The 24,035-nt window shown below is 41.5% G+C and overlaps 2 protein-coding genes across 6 annotated transcripts in view; one reads left to right on the plus strand and one right to left on the minus strand.

Moving 5' to 3' along the window:
• Positions 1 to 880: 880 nt before the first annotated feature.
• On the minus strand, positions 881 to 23,506 carry Marchf5 (membrane associated ring-CH-type finger 5). Of its 3 annotated transcripts, none has more exons than XM_041661046.1 (6): positions 22,896 to 23,506; positions 16,987 to 17,189; positions 10,916 to 11,091; positions 2,587 to 2,770; positions 2,242 to 2,408; positions 881 to 1,640 (listed from the first exon to the last, which is right to left on the minus strand). In XM_041661046.1, the coding sequence occupies exons 1-6, from the start codon at positions 22,928 to 22,930 to the stop codon at positions 1,524 to 1,526; spliced, it is 882 nt and encodes a 293-aa protein (XP_041516980.1). In that variant the 5' UTR covers positions 22,931 to 23,506; the 3' UTR covers positions 881 to 1,523. The 3 variants fall into 3 exon arrangements, with proteins under 3 accessions (XP_041516980.1, XP_041516981.1, XP_041516982.1); XM_041661047.1 differs by having other exon boundaries at positions 10,961 to 11,091; positions 22,896 to 23,485; XM_041661048.1 differs by lacking the exons at positions 10,916 to 11,091; positions 22,896 to 23,506 and having other exon boundaries at positions 16,987 to 17,119.
• Positions 23,132 to 24,035, plus strand: part of Cpeb3 (cytoplasmic polyadenylation element binding protein 3) — a 185,740-nt gene continuing 184,836 nt past the window's right edge. The window contains exon 1 of one of the 3 annotated variants that reach the window (XM_041661041.1): positions 23,132 to 23,258. The gene's annotated coding sequence lies outside the window, so the exon portion shown is untranslated. Of the gene's footprint in view, positions 23,259 to 23,349; positions 23,566 to 24,035 lie in introns of those variants that run through there. The other 2 variants (XM_041661040.1, XM_041661038.1) reach the window with 2 other exon arrangements.

Genomic DNA, 24,035 nt, shown 5'->3' on the forward strand with positions numbered 1-24,035 from the left:
AGTAAAAGAACACTCAGATCACTGAACAGTAGAATGGTCACTATTTAACATGACTCAAGTAACTGCTTTTGAACAATAAATACACAACTAGTTAAACAAAGACTATTTATTAAGGAGCTAGCCCCCTTAATATGACAATCAGGATCTAAAAGAGGGCTGGTGATGTAGCTCAATTGTAGTGTTTACCTAGCATGCAGAAGGCCCTGGGTTCAATCCTCAGCACTGCCTAAAAAGCAGCCTAAAACTGGGAGGAGCAGGAGTTCAAGGTCATCTTCAGATACCTAGGAAGATTGAGACTAGCCTACGTGAGAGACCCTGACTCAAAAACAAAACACCCTAAACACATCAGTATTGGTTATCTTATAAATGGATATAGCCAAACCAACACCTGGATACTCATTAAAGACTTGCTCTCATAATTACCTCACTGACTGAGATTCACGAAACGCTCAAGACCACAGTTTGGGTCACTTACTGCTTGTTCTAACAAATTGCAAACTGTCAGAGCTGGGACCAAGTTTATCTTATTCACCACTGTATCCCACAGCACCCTCCAGTGGCTGAGTAAATGGGAGGCAATTAACAAATATCTAAATAACTGAATCAATGAAAAAACCCCAGCAATTTTATTATTTTTTTCCAAGTTATTCTCTGTTTAAATTACTAACTGGCAGCCCCAAGTCCTAGAAATACAGGATTTAAAAACACTGAGTGACACAGGCCTTCTACCTTATTTCTCCTGTCCCTCCCTTGCCGCCCTCCCTCCCACCTTTTCTGAACAACCCCTCAGATACACACACACACACACACACACACACACACACACACACACGACAACGATGAATACATGGGTCAAAATTACATTATGAACTATGATGTCAACATTGCATAAATAAACTTTAATAGTGAAAAAGTGATCTGGAAGCCCTGGAAACTGACCCTAATATCTGAGACGTCACATGGGTTAAGAAAAAGGCAACAGAATCTCTGTTGTTCGGATGATCATTTCAATGCTCACGTATATATTTTTTGGTTTGTTATTTATTCAGAACTAATTTACATTTCCTCATATTAGCACAGGCTCCTGTTTAGCATGTAATCAGATTATGCCAGTGAGGAAAGTCCTCACAGGACCTTCATTGAGTTGCTGTTTCTAAGAAAACACTGAACATGAGTATATACAAAAGAGGCATCAGAATAAAACAGCATGTCCATTTTTAATATTTATACAGTTTTATCTTTACATTTTTGTCTGGAAAAATATGAACAAACCCAGGTTTACCATGCTAAAATAATGGTTTAGTCGACGGCCGTCAAAGCAGTACATATAAATAACCAAGTTGAATCGTATCCTTAGGTTCTGTGATTACTGAGAGGATCCCCTGCTTTGCGTGCTTTATTATATTTCTTAAAAATATAGGAGCAGTACTTATCACCAGTCTCCACTAGTACATTAATGATGGAATCAGAACAACACGTCAGGCTCGTCAGGATGAGAGGCCTCAGAACAACAGAAGTCAGTTTTATGCTTCTTCTTGCTCTGGATAATTTAGGATTTTGCGGTGTGCCTGACGTAAATATTGCTGCTGTTTGAAGTAAACCTTAAATGCTCCTTTTATGGCAACAAAAGCAATTCCACCCTAAAATAAAAAGGGAGATTAATTTTTTTGTAATGCAGGCTTAGAGAAACAAGAAAAAGAACTTTACAAAGATCACAAAAGACACAGGGTTTGGCACCAAATGAATCCTGATAACTGCAAGGAAAACACTCTTTTCCGTTAGGGCTGAGATTAGGCAAAAAGTAGACACTTCAAGCGGCGGAGGAAGAGCTTCCTCCACCCACATCATTCAAGCTGCTTTCTTCCCATGGAGTTCTACATTCATTTGGTAGAAAGGGGATTGGCAGAGCGCCATGCGGACTATGACCAAGGAGGGCAAGTGCGGTGGCAGGAAACAGCATGAGCCAGTTTCATATTGTGTTTATTTATGATGCTGGTACTGGGGACTGAGCCCAGAGCATATTCCAGAAAAGAAGGTACCTATAGAAAGGGTCCAAAGGCCAGATTGGCAGCAGCAAAACCCCCCTGTTTATTTCCCTTACGCTAAGGTGACAGCGGGGTTAATGAAAAGGCAGGAGAACTACACAGAGCCCCTACAGAACTTCTCTCCCCTTAAAAAACAAATACAGTTTCACTCTCTTCTGTATAGTGCTTGAGACAAATAATATTAAATCCATCTTACCAAGATTGTCCTTTGTAAATTTGAGTTAACACTACTGAACATCAGTTTACCAACTATTGTCGCAATAGTAGGAAAGACAAGGGCTCCACACAAAATCCGGGTAGCAGAGACATGATCAGCTAAAGGATTAGCTTCAGCTGGAATTCGAGGAACAGGACAACCAATCCCTAGAAGGAGGGGGAAGCATCATGTTAGTACTAAACCTTAGGAATAGTTAAAAAAAATACTTTCAGCTTTAAACATTAACCTCCCCCCGCCAAACAACAACAAACAAAGCCATGTGATGGTTCTTCTAAAGGTCAATTCAACAGCGCTTTATTTATACAGCACAATTCAGGACCTTACCTGGAAATATACTGTTCAGAATTTGTAGTTTATTTGAATATTTGCGCCATAGTCTAAGCACATAGTCCTCCCAGCGGATCATTTTGCCCAGTATCAGCATGACAGGAATAGTAGGAAGTCCAATCAAAAGGAATAAAGGGTCAGCTCGCTCCATGACATCTAGCCCTTCTTTATGGCCTACGACCTGTAAAGCAGACAGCATTTGCTACAGTTATTTTCTTATCTAAAGCAGCGGTATGCTTTTTTTTTTTTTTTTTTTAAGACATGGTTTCTGTGTGTAGTCCTGGCTGTCCTGGAACTCTTCTGTAGACCAGGCTGGTCTCTACGTCAGGGATCTGCCTGGTTCTGCCTCCCAAGTGCTGGGGTTAAAGGCAGGGCACAGTGGCACATATTTGTGTGGTAATATATTCAGTTCCTTTTGTAAGAAATACTTAATTTCAAAAAACAGAAAGTTAAAAAAAAAAGTCTGAAAGCCTTTAGCCTTGATTTGTTTATAAGAAATAATACTGATAATGGATGGCTCAGTGGTTAAGAACACTTGCTGCTCTTGCAGAGAACCCAGGTTTGATCCCCAACTCCCACAAAGCAGTTAACAACCACTCGTAACTCCAGTTCAAGAGATCTGACAAGCCGTTCTGGCCTCTGGGAACTACACCCAAGTGGTGTAGATGCACTCCAACAGGCTCACATATATAAGTATAAAAAATAAATCTCAAACATAAATTAAAAATAAAAATAAGCCGGGCGGTGGTGGCGCACGCCTTTAATCCCAGCACTTGGTAGGCAGAGGCAGGCAGATCTCTGTGAGTTCGAGGCCAGCCTGGTCTACAAGAGCTAGTTCCAGAACAGGCTCTAAAGCTACAAAGAAACCCTGTCTCAAAAAACCACAATAAAACAAAATAAGTAAAAAAGAAAGATCACCCATAGCTGAGTGAGGTAATGTACACCTTTAATCCTAGTACTCAGAACACAGAGGAAAGGAGATCTCTGTGACTTTCAGACGGAAAGTAGGTGGGTTTACAAAGCTCTATGTTAGCCAGGGTTACACAGCGAAACCCTGTCTCAAAATAAAAATCATCATGATCTAGCCAAGAGTATACAGCCAAGTATAGCCAAGCTATTCTATTTTACATTGGAATAAAATAACTTTACAAAAATGGCTGATTGCATTAATTACATCTCAGCAGAGTGTGAAGGTACATCCAAGATTTGCTGTTATTTAATTATTTGAGACATAGTCTCACTGTGTAGCTTTGGCTGGCCTGGAACCCATTATGTAGACCAGGCTGGCCACAAATTCAAAGAGATCCACTTGCTCCTGCCTCCACAGTGCTGGGATTAAAAGCACACACAGCTTTTCAGTGCAGCAGCCATTTTTTCAGTAACTGGCCAAAATGACAAACACAGAGGGAAAGATGAAAGGCACCCGCTGTATGTTCTCTAGACTGTTTTTGGAAACATGAAAGTGTTCTTCTGGCCACGTAACATTCAAATCTACAGGAAGGGTGATATGGCAGACACTAAGGAGAAATGCCCCATTAAGTGTAACCATGGCAAAACTGGAAGTTTACAACATCAGTTAGCATGCCAAGGGCATCACTGTAAACAAGCAAGTTAAGAAAAAGATTCTTGCCAAGAGAATTGTGTGTATTGAGTAAATTAAGTACTCTAAGAGCTGAGACACCTTCCTAAGACAGGTAAAAGAAAACAATCAAAAAGAAAAAGGCACCTAGTTCAGCTCAACACCAACCTGCTCAACCCAGGAAAGCACACTTGGTGAGAACTAATGGAAAGGAGCCTGCGATGCTGGACTCCATTCTCTATGAATTCATGGCTTAGTAGACAAAATTCAAGAACCGAGAAACTCTATACCCAAAAAAAGAACCTAGACTGTAAAGTATCATTGTGTGTGTGTGTGTGGGGGGGGGGGGGTTGTGCACCAGAATGCAGGGTGGGTCTTCTATCATTTACTTTCATTTCTCTTACTCAAATTTGTCAGTGGGCTCTGGGACTGGGATAATTTTAGATTGTATTTGTCATCTAGAAGATGTTTGTGTCCTGTGCTTCCTTTTAGGTAAGTACAGTCAAAGCAGAGTGGGACTAGCCTTCAAAAGACAGCCTAAACACACAGCTAGCAGCTGAGGCTGTAGTTCAGTGGCCACAGTGCTCTGCTTATGTAAGGCTTTAGTGCAATGCACATTGCCTATTAATTCCTAGCTACTAGGTACTTAGAAGTTCAAAAGATCTTGCCTCAAATAAGAATAAAAGTAAAAAAAAAGAAGAAAAACATTTCAATGTTTATGGAGGTTATTTTACACTAAAGGCAGGGCCTAATGTGCTTTTGCTATCTGAAATAGGACACATCAATCAGTACACTAGGAATAAGTTTATCTATGGCACAACATTGTTTTTAGGGTTTAAATCCATCAATACTTAAAAGTCATTTATTGTAGTGCTGGGTAGGTTAATAATATGCTGTCTTTTCAATAAAAAATGCAAGTGGAGGATGGGGAGATGCTTAGTGGGTAGAAGTACTTGCACAGAGGCCTAAGTGACCTGAGCTTGATCACAGGATTCCACAAGGTAACAGAAGAACTGACTTCAAAGAGTTGTTCTCTGACCTCCACAATGAATTGGCCTATACAAAATGCATATGCAAATGAAATTTGATTTTTTATAGTTCTTTATATATTCTGGATATGGGTATCCTGTCTAATGTACAGGTAGCAACTATTTTTTCTCATTCTGAGTATTATGGGATATCTGTACACTGTATGAAGATTTATTGTGATTGGTTTAATAAATAGCCAGTAGCTGGCAGGAGATATAGGCAGCACTTCTGGGCAGAGAGAGGAAGTAGAAAGAGGGATCTAGGCATGTAGGAGAGATGCCAGGAGACGGAGAACAAGACAGATAGGAAGGAGGAGAGGTAACAGCCACAAGCTACATGGCAGCATGTACATGAATAGAAATGGGTTAATTTAAGTTATAAGAACTAGTTAGGAGCCGAGTAGTGGTGGCGCACGCCTTTAATCCCAGCACTCGGGAGGCAGAGGCAAGCAGATCTCTGTGAGTTTGAGGCCAGCTTAGTCTACAGAGAGTTCCAGGACAGGTTCCAAAGCTACAGAGAAACCCTGTCTCGAAAATCCAAAAAGAACTAATTAGGATCTAGCCTGAGCTATAGGCAGAGCTTTCATATGAAATTTCCGTTACATTATTTGAAAGCTGGCTAGGAAGACAGAGAAAGACTCATAATACTGAAGGCTACCTTTACTGTGGTCATTGTTTCCTCTGCTGTCAGAAATGTTTTAATTTAATGTAATTCTGTTTGTCAATTCCTGCTGCTAGAGTCCTTCAGGAAAAATTCTTGTCTTTGCCTTTAAGAATTTTTTTTTAACCTATGTTTTTCTAAGATCTTTGATTCATTCTCCTTCAAGTGGATATCCTGTTTACACGGAGAACAAGACAGACACGAAGGAGGAGAGGTATTTACTGAAAAACTTGGTTTTTCTCCTCAATGTGTGTATTAAGACATGGTCTCACATATATCCCAGGATAGCTGTCTCAAACTCACTATGTAGCTGAGGCTGACCTTAAACTCTTGATCTTCCTGCCTCTACCTCTCAAACAGTTACAGACACTGAACATCACATCCAAACTAATGCATGTTTTTGACACTACTGCTGAAAATTAGGTGGCTATGGCTGTGTTAACTATAGTCTATTCCATTGGTCTACATACCTGTTTTTGTGCCAGCATCATAGTACTGTTACTATGTTTCTGTAGTTAAATCTGAGATCAGTTTTTTTGTGTGTGTGTTTAAGATAGGTCTTATGTAACCCTTGCTGGCCTGGAACTCACAGAATGCTGGGAATAGAGGCATGGACCACCACATCTGGCTGAGATCAGATATAGTGATATATGCAGCATTGCTTTTTTTGCTTAGCACTGCTTTGGCTATTGAGGGTCTTTTAGTAGTTATGAATTTTAGGATTGCCTTTTCTAGTTCTGTGATGCACTTTATGTTGAATATGGAGTTTGATTTTGATAATACAGACTTGTTTGTTTGCTTCTGTTTTTGGAGATGGGGTTTCTCTGTGGAGCCCTCATTGTTCTGGAACTTACTTTGGTAGACCAGGCTGACCTCGAACTCAGAGATCCACCTGACTCTGCTTCCCCAGTGCTGGAAATAAAGGTGTGTACCATCATTGCCCGGCAATAGACATTTATATAATATTAATCCTGCTAGTCCATGTATAAGGGAGGTCTTTCCATCATAATATACATATATATTTTTTAATTTTAGTGTATGGGTATTTGCCTGAATGTGTGTCTGTGTACTACATGTATGCCTGGTACCTGTAGAAGGGGGTTGGGCTTCCTAGAACTAGAGTTACAGACAGCTGTGAGGTCCCAAGTGGGTGCTGGGACTTTAACCCAGATCCTTTGAAAGAGTAGCATTATTAACCACTGAGCCATCTTGTAGACCTTAATATCTTATTCAGTAACTTGAAGATGGTTTGTTTTTAAATTTTTTTTTTTTTTTTCTGAGACAGGGTTTCTCTGTGGCTTTGGAGCCTGTCCTGGAACTAGCTCTGTAGACCAGGCTGGTCTCGAACTCACAGATATCCGCCTGCCTCTGCCTCCCGAGTGCTGGGATTAAAGGCCTGCGCCACCATCGCCCGGCTAATATTTGGTTTTTTTAAAGCTATTGTGAGTAAAATTTTTCTAATCCCAAAATGGGCTATTGAACTGAATATACTTCTCAAGGAAGAAATACAAATGATTAATACATATTAATATTTGAAAAGGTGTTCAACATTATTAGACATCAAGGATACATATCAAAACTGCTCTGAGATTCCAATCCATCCCAGTCAAATGACTAATTTTGAGAAACAAAGGTTGGTCAGGGAGGATGTGGAAAAGAGGAATTCTTATATTTGACTAGTGAGAATATGTACTTGTGCAGCCGCTGCTGAAATTGGCACGGAAGTTAATCAAAAAACTACACTACTCTTGGTGATATACCCAAAGGACCCTTATGTCTACCAACAGATAATATATGGACAAAGAAAATGTTGTACACATGAACAATGGACAATGAAAATGGATAATATACAAGAAAATGGACAAACCTGGCAATCATTATATTAGGCAAAATAAATCAGACATGTAAGGAAAGACTGTGTCTTCTAGACTACACAGAATCTAGATTCAAATTTGAGTGTATATATTACATATGCTTTTGTTATAAAACTTAAAAGGGGACTGTGAGAAGGTAGGAGGCAAAAGAACATCTACATGACAGGAAATTAGGAGGCGCCTCCCTGGAGGGAAAAGATCCAGTAAGAAAGGCAAGAGGGTAGGGAAAAAGATAGTGGGGAACTGGGCTAAGAAAGAACAAAAATTATTACACATATGCATAAAATGCCATTAATAAACCCGTTATTTTGTATACTAATTTTTTTATTAGAGTTTTGTCAAGTGGTGCCATAAAGCTGTCACCCAGCACTTGGGAGGCTAAGGTAGGAAGATCAGGAGTTCAAGTAAAAAGACCTTGTTTAAAAAAACATAAAAAAAGGCTGGGCAGGTGTGGTGGCAGTCCTTTAGCACTAGCTCTCCATCTGATTTGAAGGTTGTTGTGGAGTGTTAGTTGAAGAAGTGTTACATTAGTTGATGCTGTGGAACATTTGTTTAATGATGAAAAGATGTGTTGCATTCTTTTATGTTGTATTTGTTTAATTAACTCTGTGAAGCTCTGTTACTTTGCCTGTCTAACACACCTGATTGGTAGGTCTAATAAAGAGTTGAATGGCCAATAGGTAGGCAAGAGAAAGGAAAAGCGGGACTGGCATGCAGAGAAAATAAATAGGAGGAGAAAAACCAGGGGTCAGACATCTAGCTACACAGCAAGCCATGGAGTAAGAAGAAAGACACATAGAAAGATAAAGTCCAGCCGGGCGGTGGTGGCGCACGTCTTTAATCCCAGCACTCAAGGGCAGAGGCAAGCGGATCTCTGTGAGTTCGAGACCAGCCTGGTCTACAAGAGCTAGTTCCAGGACAGGCTCCAAAACCACAGAGAAACCCTGTCTCGAAAAAAAAAAAAAAAAGAAAGAAAGAAAGAAAGAAAGATAAAGTCCAAAGGCAAAAGAGAGATGGGATAATTTAAGAGAAACTGGTTAGAAATAAGCAAGTCATTTATAAGAATGAGCCTCCATGTGACTATTTGGGAACTGGGTGGTGGGCCCCTAAAAGAGTGAAGAGAAAAAGAAAAAAAAAACCAAAAAGCAATAGATGGTGGCAAAGGCAGGTGAATCTCTAAGTTCAAGGCCAACCTGGTTTACAAACCAAGTTCTAGGGCAGCCAGGGCTACGTAAGACTACATAGACCCTGCTTCACAACAGTAACCCCCCGCCCCAACTTATCACTTGTGAGGCAGTAGTATGTATATCTTCATGAGTTCAAGATCAGCCAGGACTACACAGCGAGACCCTGTCTCGAAACAAAAAAACCAACAAACACAAAAAGCAAATGAAGAATCTCATTCAAATTCCATTAACTATAGACTGGAGACATGGAGAAGTAATGAGAATTAACTGGAAAGGAATAGTGATCTGGCTGGTGATTTATATGAACTGCAGAGCTGATCACAGCAAACTAAAAAAAAAATGTTAGGCCCCGGGGGACGGCAAATCTCAGGGCATGATATGCATGTAGCTCAGTTGATGCACCATATAAACTGGGCACAGTAGCTGTATCAGCTAGTTTTACTTGTGATTAAATACCCAACAGAAGGATTTAAGGGGTTCCCTAACTGACAGGCTGAGAACACAGGTCAGCATAGTGGGAAGTGCTGACAGGAGTCTGATGCAGCCGAGTACAAGGTAACCCCAGTTCATTTTCTCTGCTTTACAAAATCCAGAGCCCCACCTCAATGAACCTAAGATAGATAATCCCTCATAGGAGTGCCCAGAGGTTTGTATTTTTAGTGCCTAGTTCCTGTCAAGTCCACAATCAACATTAACCATTAGAGCAGCATAAGGCTATAATCCTACCCCATGGCAGGGTGGAGACAGGAAGTTCAGAAATTCAAGGCCAACTTTAGGCTACAAATCAAACTGGAGGCAAGCTCCATATCCTGCCCATTCATGTTTTGCTAATGTTAACTCTGGGACTTGACATAAACTAGTCTGCCCACCCCCCCACCCCCCCACCCCCCGCCAAAAAAAAAAACCCCACATAAATACTGTTGGTTTAGACACTGCATAGAAATAAAAACAGGTAAATAGAAGTGTTGTATGGTGATTGGAATAGCCAAAACAATGTTAAGTAACAGCAGCAACATCTATTATCTTACTTTTGACTTTCAATGTAATCATTTATAGGATTTTTACCATGAAAGCTTTGCTTACATACTCATATATGCATGTTTAGGTAGGTAAAAGATGCTGTCCCAGTACTCTTAAAATTACACAGTACGTATCTACCGTTCCAGCTAATCACTCATTCTTGGAATAAATGTTTCAAGCAAGGGAGTAAATAAAAAGGTGATTTCTAAACAGTTAACCCACAATACATATTTTTAACTTTTGTTTCCTTGCTTATATTAATATTTCCAGTCTATAAATCCAAATTATTAAAAATTTCAAGCACCAGCTCAAGTCTTTTCTTATAATAGCAATTGATCTTTCCCTTTTACTGAATTAAAAATGTTGATAGAGGTCTGTATTTGATTCATATTTACATACATAATTATATAACTGCTCTCTAGTATGTCATTATGTACACCTTACTTGAAGTCCCAACACTGAGTGAGACTTACCTAAAAGTAAAAACACAATGGTTAATAAACTGCTGTATTTTTATACACAGAACGCTAGACAGATCTCTACAGTTATATGAAAAGATCAAGAATCATTATGAAAAGAGACTGCAGCTATAATATGAAATTAGCCATAGTGGGTACCTAAGGAGGTGATGGGGATCTAGGCAAATGAAGGACAGGAGAACTCTCCCTAGACCAGTCTGTACAGCACTTTACTGTGTGCATGGATGACGGTGGGGCATGCTACAGCTCATGTGTAGAGGTCAAAAGAGAATTTCTTTAGGGAGTCCAGTTCTCTCCCTTTCTATCAATGTGAGGGCTGGGGAAATTGAACTTGGATCATTCATTTCATCAGGCTTTGTGGCAAGCATCTCTACCCACTAAGCCATCTTGCTGGTTCTAGTCTACTTTTTATATAACTTGTTATTCTTTAATCATGATAGTATCATTACTTATTTAAAACAATACATTTTAAAAACTCCTAGCAAATATTTAATAGACCTTCACATCAAAAGTAGTATCACTGAATAGAGTAGAATGGTGAACCTGCATCACTGTCACTGCTCCATAAGTCACAGCTGTCCAATAGATAGATCCAACCATTATTCCTGCTGCAGCAAAAGGGCAAGCTTTTGAGATCAGTCTATCTGCAAGATCCAAGACATAAACGACTGGACCTACAATATGAAGAGAGAAAAGTTTCAACACAAGGTGGGTTTTTAGGATGACTTCTTCAATATTTTCTATAGGTCTAAAACACTTGTATGAAGTTAGATGTTCTAAAAACAGTTGTTAAATAGATATTTTTAGATATGTTTTGTGTGTGTGTGTGTGTGTGTGTGTGTGTGTGCAAGTGTGTGTCACATGTCTGGATGCCTGTGGAGGTCAGAGGCATGGGATCCCCTGGAGCTGGAGTTACCATGTGACTGTGAGACATTTGGCATGGGTGCTGGGAACTGTACTTGGGTTCTCTAGAAGAGCAAGCTATAGCATACTCTTAGCTACTGAGTCATCTCTCCAATCTCTAGTTGTTATATGTCTAACAGAAATTCAGACTTGAGTAGTTTAGACTTTCTCGATAATTTGCATGAATGAATATCTAGGCTGTTCAAACTTTATTATTGATCCTGTAATTAGAGCAATAAATAAAGTTGCTTCAGATGAGGGAAACCTCACTTCTACCTCAATCACACTGGCTACTGTAGAGTGAAAGGACTATTTGAGTTTGCTTGTTTTTTTTTTTTTCAAATAGTTCCTAGGAACCATTAAGTCCTGTTTAAAAAAAATAAATAAAATTGCATTTCTGACTTTAGCCATTGTGTCTTGATACAGTGTATAAAGGTAATGCTACTTTTATTTTTAAAAAATATTAATATTTACTTATTTATTAATGTACATAAGGATTTTTTTTTCTGGCCTGCATGCATGTCTGTGTTGCACCTGTATTGCATATGGCTGTGAGCCTCGATGTGGGTGCTGGAACTGAATCCAGGTCCTCTGTAAGAACAGCAAGTGCTCCTATCCAATGAGCCATCTCTTTAGCCCCATGGCTATTTTCTTATAGCCACACAAGTCAATTTATTTTACCTGATTTTAAATATACTGTATTTAGTTGAAAATTATTTTCTAGAAGAGTAATCAGCACTCCTACCCATGTACCCATCTCTCCAGTCCTGCCTTTAGGTTTCTTGACAGAGTCCAAAATCATTTTATTCCAAAAGGATAGATAGCTCTGATACTAGGAGTTAAAAAATCATCAATTCTTGTAGTGATTTCTCTGAATTTTAGGAAAGCACTTAAGTGTTTACTAGTTATGAAACATGGCCAGTTCAGGACCCTTGTTGTAGCTTACAGCCACCTACTTCTCCAGTCCTAGAGGATCTGACACCCCCCCCCCCACCACCATGTGTGAGCACTGCACATACATGGTGGACAGACATACAGGCAGGCAAAACATCCATACACATAAAAATAAATAAAATTAAAAAAAAGAAAATTATTTTCTAATAAGCTTTTTCTTGTTTTTTTTTTTTTTTTTTTGGTTTTTCGAGACAGGGTTTCTCTGTAGCTTTGGAGCCTGTCCTGGAGCTAGCTCTTGTAGACCAGGCTGGCATAGCTTTTTCTAAATGATTATGGAGTCAGTGTTTATGGTATTCTAATAGCACATGTGCCAATAATCACTTATAGTCTTACTATTTTGGAAGTATTTACTTGCCAGTAAGTCCAATTTAATTTACCTCTAGAATTTTGCAGAGAAATGGAAAGGTTGTAGATCTGTTCACCACAAAACCAAAGAATTGAACCTCTGCATTTAACCAAAGATATAAGTAACTTGTTGGCTAAGTAATTTATTTGTCGAATATCTCTATATACAAACTGTTATTTTAGACATTTCTTAGATATGTATAAGTTCTATCCCGTGCTTTCTTGGAGCCTACAATCTAAAGAATGTTAAACACAAAAGCAGTTACCATATTGTATAAAGAAATTAATATAGTAATTTCACAATAGAATAATTAAACAAACATAAAAGGAAAAAAATCTTATAAAGGCTCGATAAAAACTCCCCACTGACTTCTAGAGCCAGCCACTGTAAAGACAGAGGTGACGTTGTGAAGGAAAGATTCCTTAGATGGTGGCACTGGAAGCCAGAAACCATGGGTACATAATAAAAGCTCAGCATTTGAATTTCTTAGGATTACTAAATCTGTAATCAGAAAACTAAAGCCAGGAGATCCTCTGCGTTCCCACGGTCAATACTGGAGCCCTGGGAGCCAAGCTTGCACTTTAGACCAGGAGGTCTCTCTTCACTCTCAAGGTCACAGCACCCGCCTTTCTCTTCTTGGCTCCTTCATCATTAACCCTACTTGTTTCTATCAGACAAACATTACTTCATTTATCTTAAAATAAACTTTTTTTTTTTTTGTACTATGTGTGGATATGTGGGATGTAGGTATGTGTTTTGAGGACGCCAGAGGACACCTTCAGGAAGTAGTTCTCTCCTTCAACCACCAAGGACCAGAACTCAGACTGGCAGGCAGTGTCCTTACCTGCTGAATCTTTTCACCAACCCCCTAAAATCTTTTTATTTATTTATTATTTTTGAGAGAGTGCCTCACTATGTAGCCTAGGCTGGTCTTGAACTCATAAAGATTCACCTGCCTCACCTTCCCAGTGTACCGGCCTTCTAAAACCTTCTGATCCTTCCTGTCCTACTACTCCATTTCCTTGCTTCCTCTGAATACTCAAAATAACTGTCCAATTTTCCTTTAGTTTTTTCCAAAAACCTATTCATGGGTATCACTAACAACCTCCACATATCTAAATTCAGTGGTTTAATCTCAGTACATTTACTTAGCCTATCAGCTAAACATGACATATTTTCTTTCCAACATATGGTTGGTTCTTTCCAGAACATCTTGTCACTCAATTTAAGTTTCCTTGCTGATTTCTTCTTTACTTTCATAAAGTTCCCTCTGCTAATCTATACCACACCATACTTACTTACATATCTCCTTTTCCTAAAGCATCTTCATCACATAACATACTTTTCTTATTAAATCTATTTCAATTTACTACAACAATGGTTGGAGAACCACAACCCCATAGCCAAATCTAACCAGCTGTCTACTTTTGTAATTAAAGTTTTACTGGAAAATGGCCAGATGCAAAGTCTAAAACATATTTATTTATAGAGGTCTTTAGAGATCTACTTATTCCTGTATTGAAATACAGGTTCCAAAGGGGAAAAGTTCTGATTTTATTTATTGATGTACCCCAAATGCTCATGATTCTTAAGCAATTTGTGTAACTGAATTCTCTCCGAAGATACATATGGTAATTGAAACTAGTGGACGGGCGGGATATAACTCATATAAAAGTCATGTGTACTTGGATGAAAATGTAATTCCTAAAAGGCAGCCTACAATTATTTTATTTATTAGAGCCTGAATGACAACCTAGACGCCTGAATCGTCTTTCCTAATAAACTGCAGAAAATCATACCAAAATAAGCTAAACTTTCTTGAGGAATTATACGGTGTTTTTTTTTTTGTACAAAACCCCATAACCCTTATTTTTATTTTGAAAATTTTGTGTCTGTCCCTTGAGTTATTTATAGAATACTTGCCCAGTAAAATTAAGGAACGGGCTCAATTACTTATTCTAGACTTTTCAGATAAAACTCTTGTCTTGGCTTTTATCTTAATTTTACTTTGCCCAAATATTTCATTTCTTCCAGGCAGACTAATCCAAGACTAGTTTTAGTATTTGGAAGGAAGAATATTTAGTATTAAACATATCATTATGATAAAAAGCCAGCCTGTGGAAATATTTCTGTGAGTTAAAGATTATCTAAGCAAGGGGCTGGAGAGATGGCTCAGAGGTTAAGAGACTGACTGTTCTTCCAAAGGACCCAGGTTCAATTCCCAGCACCCACATGCAGCTTACAACTGTCTGTAACTCCAGTTCCAGGGAATCTGACACCCTTACACAGACACACACGTAACAAAACACCAATGCACATACAGAAATCCTCTGGATGATAATCCCCAACTGAGTGTGCCAATCGCCTTTATGACACAGGACCATAATTTTAGGAATACAGTATCAGATTACAACACAAAGAGTGAAGGAGTATGGGAGGAGACAAAATCCTAGTCCTTGAAAACTCTAATTCTAACAGGAAAGAGAAAACATGAATAAATGCTCAACACAAATTAAGGGCATAAAAGTTTCAGTATTTTAGAAAGGCTTTATTAGCTTTCCAACACTGACTGGTGACTAGACCTAGAACTTCATGCATGCTACTAAGCGTTCTGTCACTAAGCTACATTCAGTCCACAGGACTGGATTTTCAATGGCTTGGTGGGTCTGACCACATACACTTTCTTTTTTAAAAATATTTATTTATTATGTATACAATATTCTGTCTGTGTATATGCCTGAAGGCCAGAAGAGGGCACCAGACCCCATTACAGAGGGTTGTGAGCCACCATGTGGTTGCTGGGAATTGAACTCAGGACCTTTGGAAGAGCAGGCAATGCTCTTAACCACTGAGCCATCTCTCCAGCCCCCACATACACTTTCAACAGTATTATATTTATATAATGGATGGCAACTGAAACTTTATAAACAACAACTTTTATAAATCTAATTCAAAAGGTATTAGAGAAGCCTGTAATTAAAAGGAAGTTTTATTGTGAATTCTTTCATATAATAAAGATTTTTATAAAGACAAACTTTCCTAATATTTTGGGTAAATTCAAGTTTTTGCATTTCAAAATTGAGTGACAAAAGTAAACTGAAACTTTTGGGTAAACATATTAGGCTACTCCAAAAGAAGCAATCAGCTTTGTCTCAAGACACTGTAAACCCAACTTTGCTCTAGCTGTGATTCAGATTCAGGTAGAACTGGGTGAGGTGTCACACACCAGTAAATCTGTACTTCCATCCTAAGGCTGAATGATTTTTTTTTTTTTAATTTTAGAGACAGGGTTTCTCTGTAGCTTTTGGTCCTGTCCTGGAACTAGCTCTGGAAGACCAGGCTGGCCTCGAACTCACAGAGATCCGCCTGCCTCTGCCTCCCGAGTGCTGGGATTAAAGGCGTGCGCCACCACCGCCCGGCAATCTCAGGTGTAATCCCCAGAAGCACCGTCCACCTCATTTGAGACAGGGTGTGGGACAACCCTGCTTCTGCTTCTCTAGCACAGGGCTCCATGTTCTGAAAACTGAACTTAGGTCCCATGTTTGCCAGGCAAACACTTTACTGACTAAGCTGTATCTCCAGCCCTGAGTCGGCTTTGTATTTCAGCTCTCTTGTTCAGTTATATCCATAGTTAGGCATGAAAGTTTTTTCTTTTTTCTTTTTTCCCACGGGGGGAGGAGAGGGAGTAGGGTAATGCTTCAAGACAGGGTTTCTCTATGTAACAGCCCTGTCTGCCCTGAACTTGCTTTGTAGACCAGCCTGGCCTTGAACTCACAGGGATTCACCTGTCTCTGTCTCCTGAGTGCTAGAAATATTTTTCTTCTCAAACAAAAACACAAAGACAAATAGGCAAGTCTGAGGACTTGTTAAAGATATTGTAAACTCTTTGCAAAATAAATCTTTGACATTCAGAGAGGGAAAATATAAAAATTCACCAAATAGCAAAGATATGAAATAATTTAAAAATAAATCTGAGGGGCGGCATAATAAAAAGCATTGACAGTTCTTGCAGAAGCGCTGGAATCAGTTCCCAGAACTCACTTGGTGGTTTACAACTATCAAACTCAGCTTCAGGGGATCTAATGCCCTCTTGTAGCATCCCTGGGGACCAGGCATGCACATACATATACATACACTCAGGCAAAATACTCAAACATAAAAACCAACCAGCCTACCAGAGAGCTGGGTATTGGGGTTCATGGCTGGGGAACTATCATGAGTTCCAGGCCAGCCTGGGATAGAGTGAAATCTTGTCTCAAGTCCCCACCATTTTCCTTTAAAAAAAAAAAAAAAAGCTTGACATCATATATCTGTATAACAACAGGAAACACATATGCTGTTCTTAATATAGTCAAACAGTCCTTACCCAACTTTGGAAAAACTATTAGGTATTCAGCATTGCACTGAGGACATGCCACTCTAGCTGTACTGTTTCCTCTTTGCTTTTCATCCACCCAGCGTTGCAGACAAGCCTGGTGAACCCACTTAGTAGATCCTCTGCATCTGCATGGTCTCACCCATTCAGCTGTTCTATCATCTTCATCGGTGGCAAAACACACCCAGCAACTTCTGAAAATTAAGAGAAAAATGTTTACCTTCAGGGGTGCACATGAAGCTTTTAGCTAATGGGATGGAATTATTATGTGGTTTTGTAGAACTTATATTAAAATACAGAGTCCAAACAATGAATTTATTCCAAGTAGAGCATTTCTTTTCTCTCCTTTTAATCTTCCACTACAGAATCTATCTTCTGAACTTTGTTATCCATTTTTTTTTCTTATTCATCTTTCCAGTAATTCTGAGTAGTGAACCAGAGGATTCAAACAGTTTTAAGTATCTTTGGTTTTATAAGGGAGGGCCTTGGACCTTCCCCAAAGTAATGTGCCTCTGAGGACTGAACTGGATGGGGGTGGGGTGAGAGGGTAGGTGGAGGGAATGGGGAGGTGGGGAGGGAGTGGGAACTTGGATTGGTATGTATAATGAAAAAAGATAGTTTTCTTTTTTTTAAAAAATATTTATCTATTATTATGTATACAATATTCTGTGTGTATGCCTGCAGGCCAGAAGAGGGCACCAGACCCCATTACAGATGGTTGTGAGCCACCATGTGGTTGCTGGGAATTGAACTCAGGACCTTTGGAAGAACAGGCAATGCTCTTAACCTCTGAGCCATCTCTCCAGCCCGTTTTCTTTTTTTAAGAAAATAAAAAGACAAACAAACAAAAAGTACAAGGTGTTGAGATGTGTTAGATTTATTTATGCTGTGGCATAGTTGTTTAATGATGTAAAGATGTGTTATGTTCTTTTATGTTGCATTTGTTTAACTCTGTGAAGCTGTTACTTTGCCTCTCTAAAACCCCTGGATTGATCTCTTTGCTAGGCAGTGAAGGGATAAGCAGGGGATGCTAGGCAGAGAGAACAAATAGAAGGAGAAAAAGAGAAGGGGAAGGAATAAAAAAATAAGAGAGGGCACCAGGGGTCAGTCACCCAGCTACAGAGCAAGCCACGGAGTAAGAAGTAAAGAAAAGATAAACAGAAATAGAGGAAGGAAAAAGCCCAGAGGCAAACATAGATGGGATAATTTAAGTTAGAAAATCTGGCTAGAAACAAGCCAAGCTAAGGTTGGGCATTCGTAAGAGCAAGACTCCATGCATTTGCTTGGGAGCTGGGTGGCGCCCCCCAAAAAACAAAGAGTAAAAACAAAACAACAGGGAGGGTTATAAGTTATTGGTATGGCAAATTCACAGGGTCCTGGGTTCAATCCACAACCTTGGGGAGAGAGGATGAAGAAGCACAAAGGACAGGGATAAATGACTTAGAATGGCAATATGATAAATATGGATCTACATGTTTCCAGTATCACAGGTAGAATTACTCCTCTTTTCTAGATTAAATATTTGTTATATTTCAAATATAGAAATTTTAAGCCTATTACGTTTATTTTTATAACTATATTATAAAGAACCCACAGCAAAATTCATGCAACAAAATTAAGCAGACCCAAAATCTACATTTTAATGAACTCTCACAGTCATACCCTAGACTATGATATATGCTGTTGACTTTAAGTAATTGAAGCAAAGGAAAGCAAAACTTTGGAGAAAGGATCTTTACTGTATAAAACAAGAGAAATCCTATACACTGAAGCACCAGTCGTACAAGGCCTGAAAGCCCCGAATAGCTCACTTTCCTGCTTTCTTTAGCCAAAGCCATATATCTGTATATATGTGAAGAAATGTGGGTGCAGTGTAACATTCAGAAAGGAGAACAAGGAAGGGTAGGTAAATATTAGGGGATGAGGAAGGACTGAATGCAGGTAACGGGCACTGTTTTTCTAATTTTGTTGAGGATCCCCCACCTCCACCTAGTGTTTTGGTGATAAGTATATACAAAATATTCAACAGTGAAAGTGTAAAAATCCAACATAAAGCTTCACAGTATCGGAATGGCTATTCTAATTAAATAATAATTCCATTGAGAAGCTAATTTAAACACATTTTTCTGATTGGACACAGTAACAAATGTGTGCAGTCTAGCAACTTGGGAAGTCAGACAAGCCCACCAAGTTGGAGGCTACCCTGAGCAGTATAGCAGGACCCAGCCTCTAAAACCACCTACCACCTCTAAACTAAAAACTTTTTTAAAAGATTTATTTATTTATTTATTATGTATACAGTGTTTTGTCTGTATGTATGCTTGCTGATCAGAAGGGGCACCAGATTTCATTATAGATGGCTGTGAGCCACCATGTGATTGCTGGGAATTGAACTCAGGACCTCTGGAAGAGCAGGCAGTGCTCTTAACCTCTGAGCCATCTCTTCAGCCCCAACTAAAAACCTTTTTGTGACAGAATCTTGTGTAGTCTAGGTAACTTAAACAGTCTATGCAGTTGATGCTAGCTTTGAACTTTTGATCTGCCTGTCTCTACCACACTTAGGTTGGGGATGAATGCGGCTTTGTGCTTATTTGGGGAACCCTCTAATAACTGAGTTATATCCCCAGCTCTCTACAAATCTGATACTGATTTAACTCATAGAGAACCCCCCTTTCTTCCACCAAAGTTTGTGTAAGTGGTTAGGACAACTTCTAACCTTGGTATCTGGGGTACATGTCGTGGAAGTCTGACCACCTAACCTTGGTATCTGGGGTACATGTTGTGGAAGAAGTCCTCTGACCTCCACATATGCATGCCAAGTAAATTTCTTTTTTTCCTTTTTTAAACTATGGGCATTTCTCCCTTGTAGTACCTCTTACCCATACTTGGATATGACTTAAGTCTCTTGGACTCTGAGAAACCCACATCATAGTCTCAAATATACTTTTCTTTCCTTGAACACCTCTTTACTTTTTTGTTTTGCTTTTTGAGATAGGGTTTCTCTGTGTAGCCCTGGATGTCTTGGAAATTGCTCTGTAGACCAGGCTGGCTTGCCGGTTTCTGCCTCCAGAGTGCTGGGGATTAAAGGCATGTGCCACCAACTGCCCGGCTCACTTCTTTGCTCTTAACCATCACGCTGAAGCCAATATTAAAATATCTTTAATAAAATCTTCAATCTTGCTTCATTAAATGGTAAAATATCCAGGTCATAAAACTCATCACTTTAACCATTTTACGGGTACAATTCAATTAAACTATACTCCCATTATTGTGGCTATTCACAGGATGACTAACATCTCTGCATAATACTACAATTGCTAAGTGTATGAGCAAATAAGGCAGCTGAGATGCTGTTAGTATAAATACATATTTAACACAACAGGTAATTTTCTAAGTATATTTGTCTCCTTTTGAACTGGATATATATTTTGGCAACAAAATGTGGGCATAGTATCTAGAACTTCCTACGTTCTCTTAAGTTATTGAGGAGAGAACACATAAGTAGCTAGTATGGCTACATATATCAGAATAATGGTCAGTATTAAGTAAGGGATGTGTTACTGTGCTTATCTAGCATGAAGCCTTGGCTTCAATTCCCAGCACTGTATAAACACTGTATAAACGGTGGAAGCAGGAATAGCTGTATAGTCATCTTCCTTGTAAATTATATATAAGCATAGGTTTGTTTTCCCTAGTATTTTTACAATGAAAAATTTCAAGCTTTCTAAAAAAATATTCAGAAGTGGGCAGAAAGGACGTAAGAACTACTGTGAAGGGGGCTGGAGAGATGGCTCAGCGGTTAGGAGCATTGCCTGCTCTTCCAAAGGTCCTGAGTTCAATTCCCGGCAACCACATGGTGGCTCACAACCATCTGTAATGAGGTCTGGTGCCCTCTTCTGGCCTGCAGGCATGCACACAGACAGAACACTGTATACATAATAAATAAGTAAAAAAAAAAAAAAAAAAAAGAACTACTGTGAAATCTGGTCTTCTGGCTTTGTACCCACAAGCACAGGTAGCTGCAGATATATACAGTCCCTGCCAATGAAAAACTAAAGCCAACAATGGTGGGTGCGATGGTTATTGGCCTAAGATAGGGTCTCTCTCTCTCTCATACAGGTAGCTGTGCTTACCTATGTAAGACCTGCAGAAGATGGGGCCTAGCAACACTGCATCACTGGTGGGAGGAGGGATTCATGAAGCCCCATGCCCTATCCAGGAACGGCTGCTGCAGGAAGAGGGAGTAAATTTTGTGGGGTAGCCACTGATAACTTGCCCACGCTCCTGTAAATAACCCAGACCCATGCTTATCCAATCAATCCTAATTGAATTCAGTGGAACACACAAAGACATGAAAACAGGAGGGAGGCTTGGCAGGAAAATATTCAGTAGTGGAGGGGGATGAGCTAGGGTAATGGAGTGGAAAATGAGCAAAATATGTTTTATGTTTATATTTCTGCAAAGGGCAGGCGGAATTCCCAAGTTTCTGTAAAGTCTTCCCTGTGAATCTCCAAAGAATGTATGAAGAACCAGGACAACATCTAGCTGTAAAGATTTTTCTAAAGTCACTACATAAAAGTGAAAGTGGCATGTCATCAGAACAGACAGCTACGTAATACCTTCTGGAGGAACCGACTGGCACAGGCAGCAATCTCTCTGGGCATATTTTAGCATGCCACACCTGATAAACTCTAAGGAAAGGAAAACCCGATAAGCAACCAGACTCCTAAACAACCGGAGAAACCAGCTAGGAGAGGTGGCACATGCCTTTAATCCTAGCACTTGGGAGGCAGAGACAAGAGCATCTCTTGGGGAATTTGAGGCCAGCCTGGTCTACAGAGCGAGTTCCAGGACAGGCTGCAAAGCTACAGAAACCAACAAAACAACTGGAGAACCCAACAAGTCCATTAGTTCTAACAACAGAACACCTGCTAAGTATCAAGTCCTGTCCAAGGATTTAGGATAAAAAATGAGGAGTAACTTCTTGCCTTCTCTGGCGTGTGCCCCCACCGAAGCAGCCAATGGCTATAATCTCAATCAAGAGGCCCTTGACTCAAAGAGTACCACCTGCTGACCACGGTGGCCAGTTAGGCTATGCGGTGGCAAGCAACTACAAACATTAGGAAGAAGTTTGAACAGTTGGTCAGAACAGCAAGAAGCTGCCTAGGTGGGTAGCGTGGGTTTAGCTACCAAAAACTCACTGGCTGGGATTTAAACAGCAGAGGGCGGTGCAGTCGAGATCTCAAAGAGTTGTACGGGCTGGAGACCCCCAGGAAGGGGCAACGGGTCCCAGTATGAGCCCACACGTTTCTGGGAAGTCAACGTCAGGCGCGCTACGTGTTCAATGTTGCATGCATGTGGCTGTTTTCCATAACCTCTACTCCAGTGCGACCGTTAAGGCTCCCTTGTGGATATTCTGACCTTACGGCTTGGGGGTGGGGATGGGATGGGGGTTGGAAGGAGAAAAGAAACCCAAGCTTAAAAAAAAAAGTGCCTATCCTTGCATTGTGAAGACAGGCTTCAAAGTGCAGGGGATTATTCTCCAGGAAGATAATCTGGTTCTTCCCAGTGACATCGCTGCCAAACCCTTGACAACACAGTAGGGGGAGGAGGTGGGGAAAAGAAACTAATTCTACGGGTTAACAACAGCGCCCCTTCACCTCCAAAACAAGCTTTCGGCCGAAGCAGACCCCACTCCTTTAACTAAGTTTCTAAGTCTACGACCCAGGCCGCTCGCCCAATCTTCCCTTCACTGCCACTTCCAAACTCGGAGCCCTCTCCCAGCCCCCGGGCGGTGGAACTCTCGGCGGAGGCCAGGACCCGCGCTCTCGAGGCCTCGAGGCCAGCATGGGCAGGCCCAGGACGGAGGCCGGCCGTACCCGGCCTGCCGCTGCTCGTACCTGTCCAGCATCTGTTGAAGGGCTTGGTCCGGCATCTTCCGCGGAGCCGGCGAGTTCGGCCCTCGGCCGCAGCCCCGCTCAGGGCCAGGCCCGGGGACAATAGCACTGAGACGCGGCGGAGTAGGCCTCAGTCCCGCGGCGCCCGCGGCCCCGCTACACAGCCTCCCGGCGCGGCTCTGACAGGCCCGCGGCGGCGGTGCGCGGCCGGCGGGCGTCCGCAGAGGGCGGCGGGGAGCGAGGAGGAGGAGCCTGGAGCCAGGAGGCGGCGATCGCGGCCCGGGTTCCTGCCGGTCCGCCCGGGGTTCCGGTCCATGGACCGCCGGGGCACCGAGCTGCGGCCGGCGGGGGAGCTACCACTGTGAGGTAAGAGTCACCGCCTCCGTGCGCGCCGGGGTCACGACGCAGGGGCGGCTCGGAGCAGCCTGGGAGATGTAGTCCTAGGACCGTCCCCGCTAGAGGCTGCACAGCCCGCCGGGACCCCCGCCGCCGCGCCCGCCGCCGCCGGGCCGGCGCCCTCCCGTTTCCTTCCTCCAGGGGGAAAAAAATGTCCTTCGGGCCGCTGTCCGGGAAGCGGCAGCATGTGGCGCTCCGCTGTCAGTAGCAACAAGGTCAGCACCCCTTCTCCGCGTCTTGCCCCCTCAGCTCTCGCGCTCAGGTGGGACGGAGCCAGGTGAGGGGAGGTGGCTTGGAGGGCCAGTTTCTGGCCCGGGTCCTGCACGCCCGGCCGCGGCGGCGGGAGGTCGGGCGCTCGGGTCAGCCTCGGCCGCGTCAGAGCCCATCTTCGGGGAGGGACAGGGTGACTTAGTGCGGGGCTGCTCCGGAGGGGCGGGTGGGTACCCCGACCGTTCTCACCGGTGCTTGCGTGTGTGTGTGTGTGTGTGTGTGTGTGTGTGTGTGTGTGTGTACACGTGGGGGTGGGACGAGAGGAACACGGGGCGTGCGCGTGTGTGTATGTTCTCATCGGTGCCTGTGTGTGTGTGTGTGTGTGTGTGTGTGTGTGTGTCTGTGTGTGTGTACGCTGTCTGCCCGTCCAGGAGGAACCTTCTCGGAGGTGCTGTTTTCCAGGGCTTGTCCGGCAGCACCCCAAAAGGAACGCGTTGGTGAATAAACAGCCCTTGCTTGCTCAGCTGCGGGTTGTCA

This window comes from Microtus oregoni, unplaced genomic scaffold (assembly GCF_018167655.1).
Source record: "Microtus oregoni isolate MIOR12 unplaced genomic scaffold, Mior012 000012F_ref0000307, whole genome shotgun sequence".
Lineage (NCBI taxonomy): Eukaryota > Metazoa > Chordata > Mammalia > Rodentia > Cricetidae > Microtus > Microtus oregoni.

Excerpts from the sequence above, each read along its gene's own strand:
- Marchf5 (XM_041661046.1), bottom strand. The coding sequence starts at position 22,930 with ATGCCGGACCAAGCCCTTCAACAGATGCTGGACAG. Across the intron at positions 17,190-22,895 it reads CTTCAACAGATGCTGGACAG|AAGTTGCTGGGTGTGTTTTG; the intron begins GTACGAGCAGCG and ends CTTAATTTTCAG. Across the intron at positions 11,092-16,986 it reads AATAGTTTTTCCAAAGTTGG|GTCCAGTCGTTTATGTCTTG; the intron begins GTAAGGACTGTT and ends TTCATATTGTAG.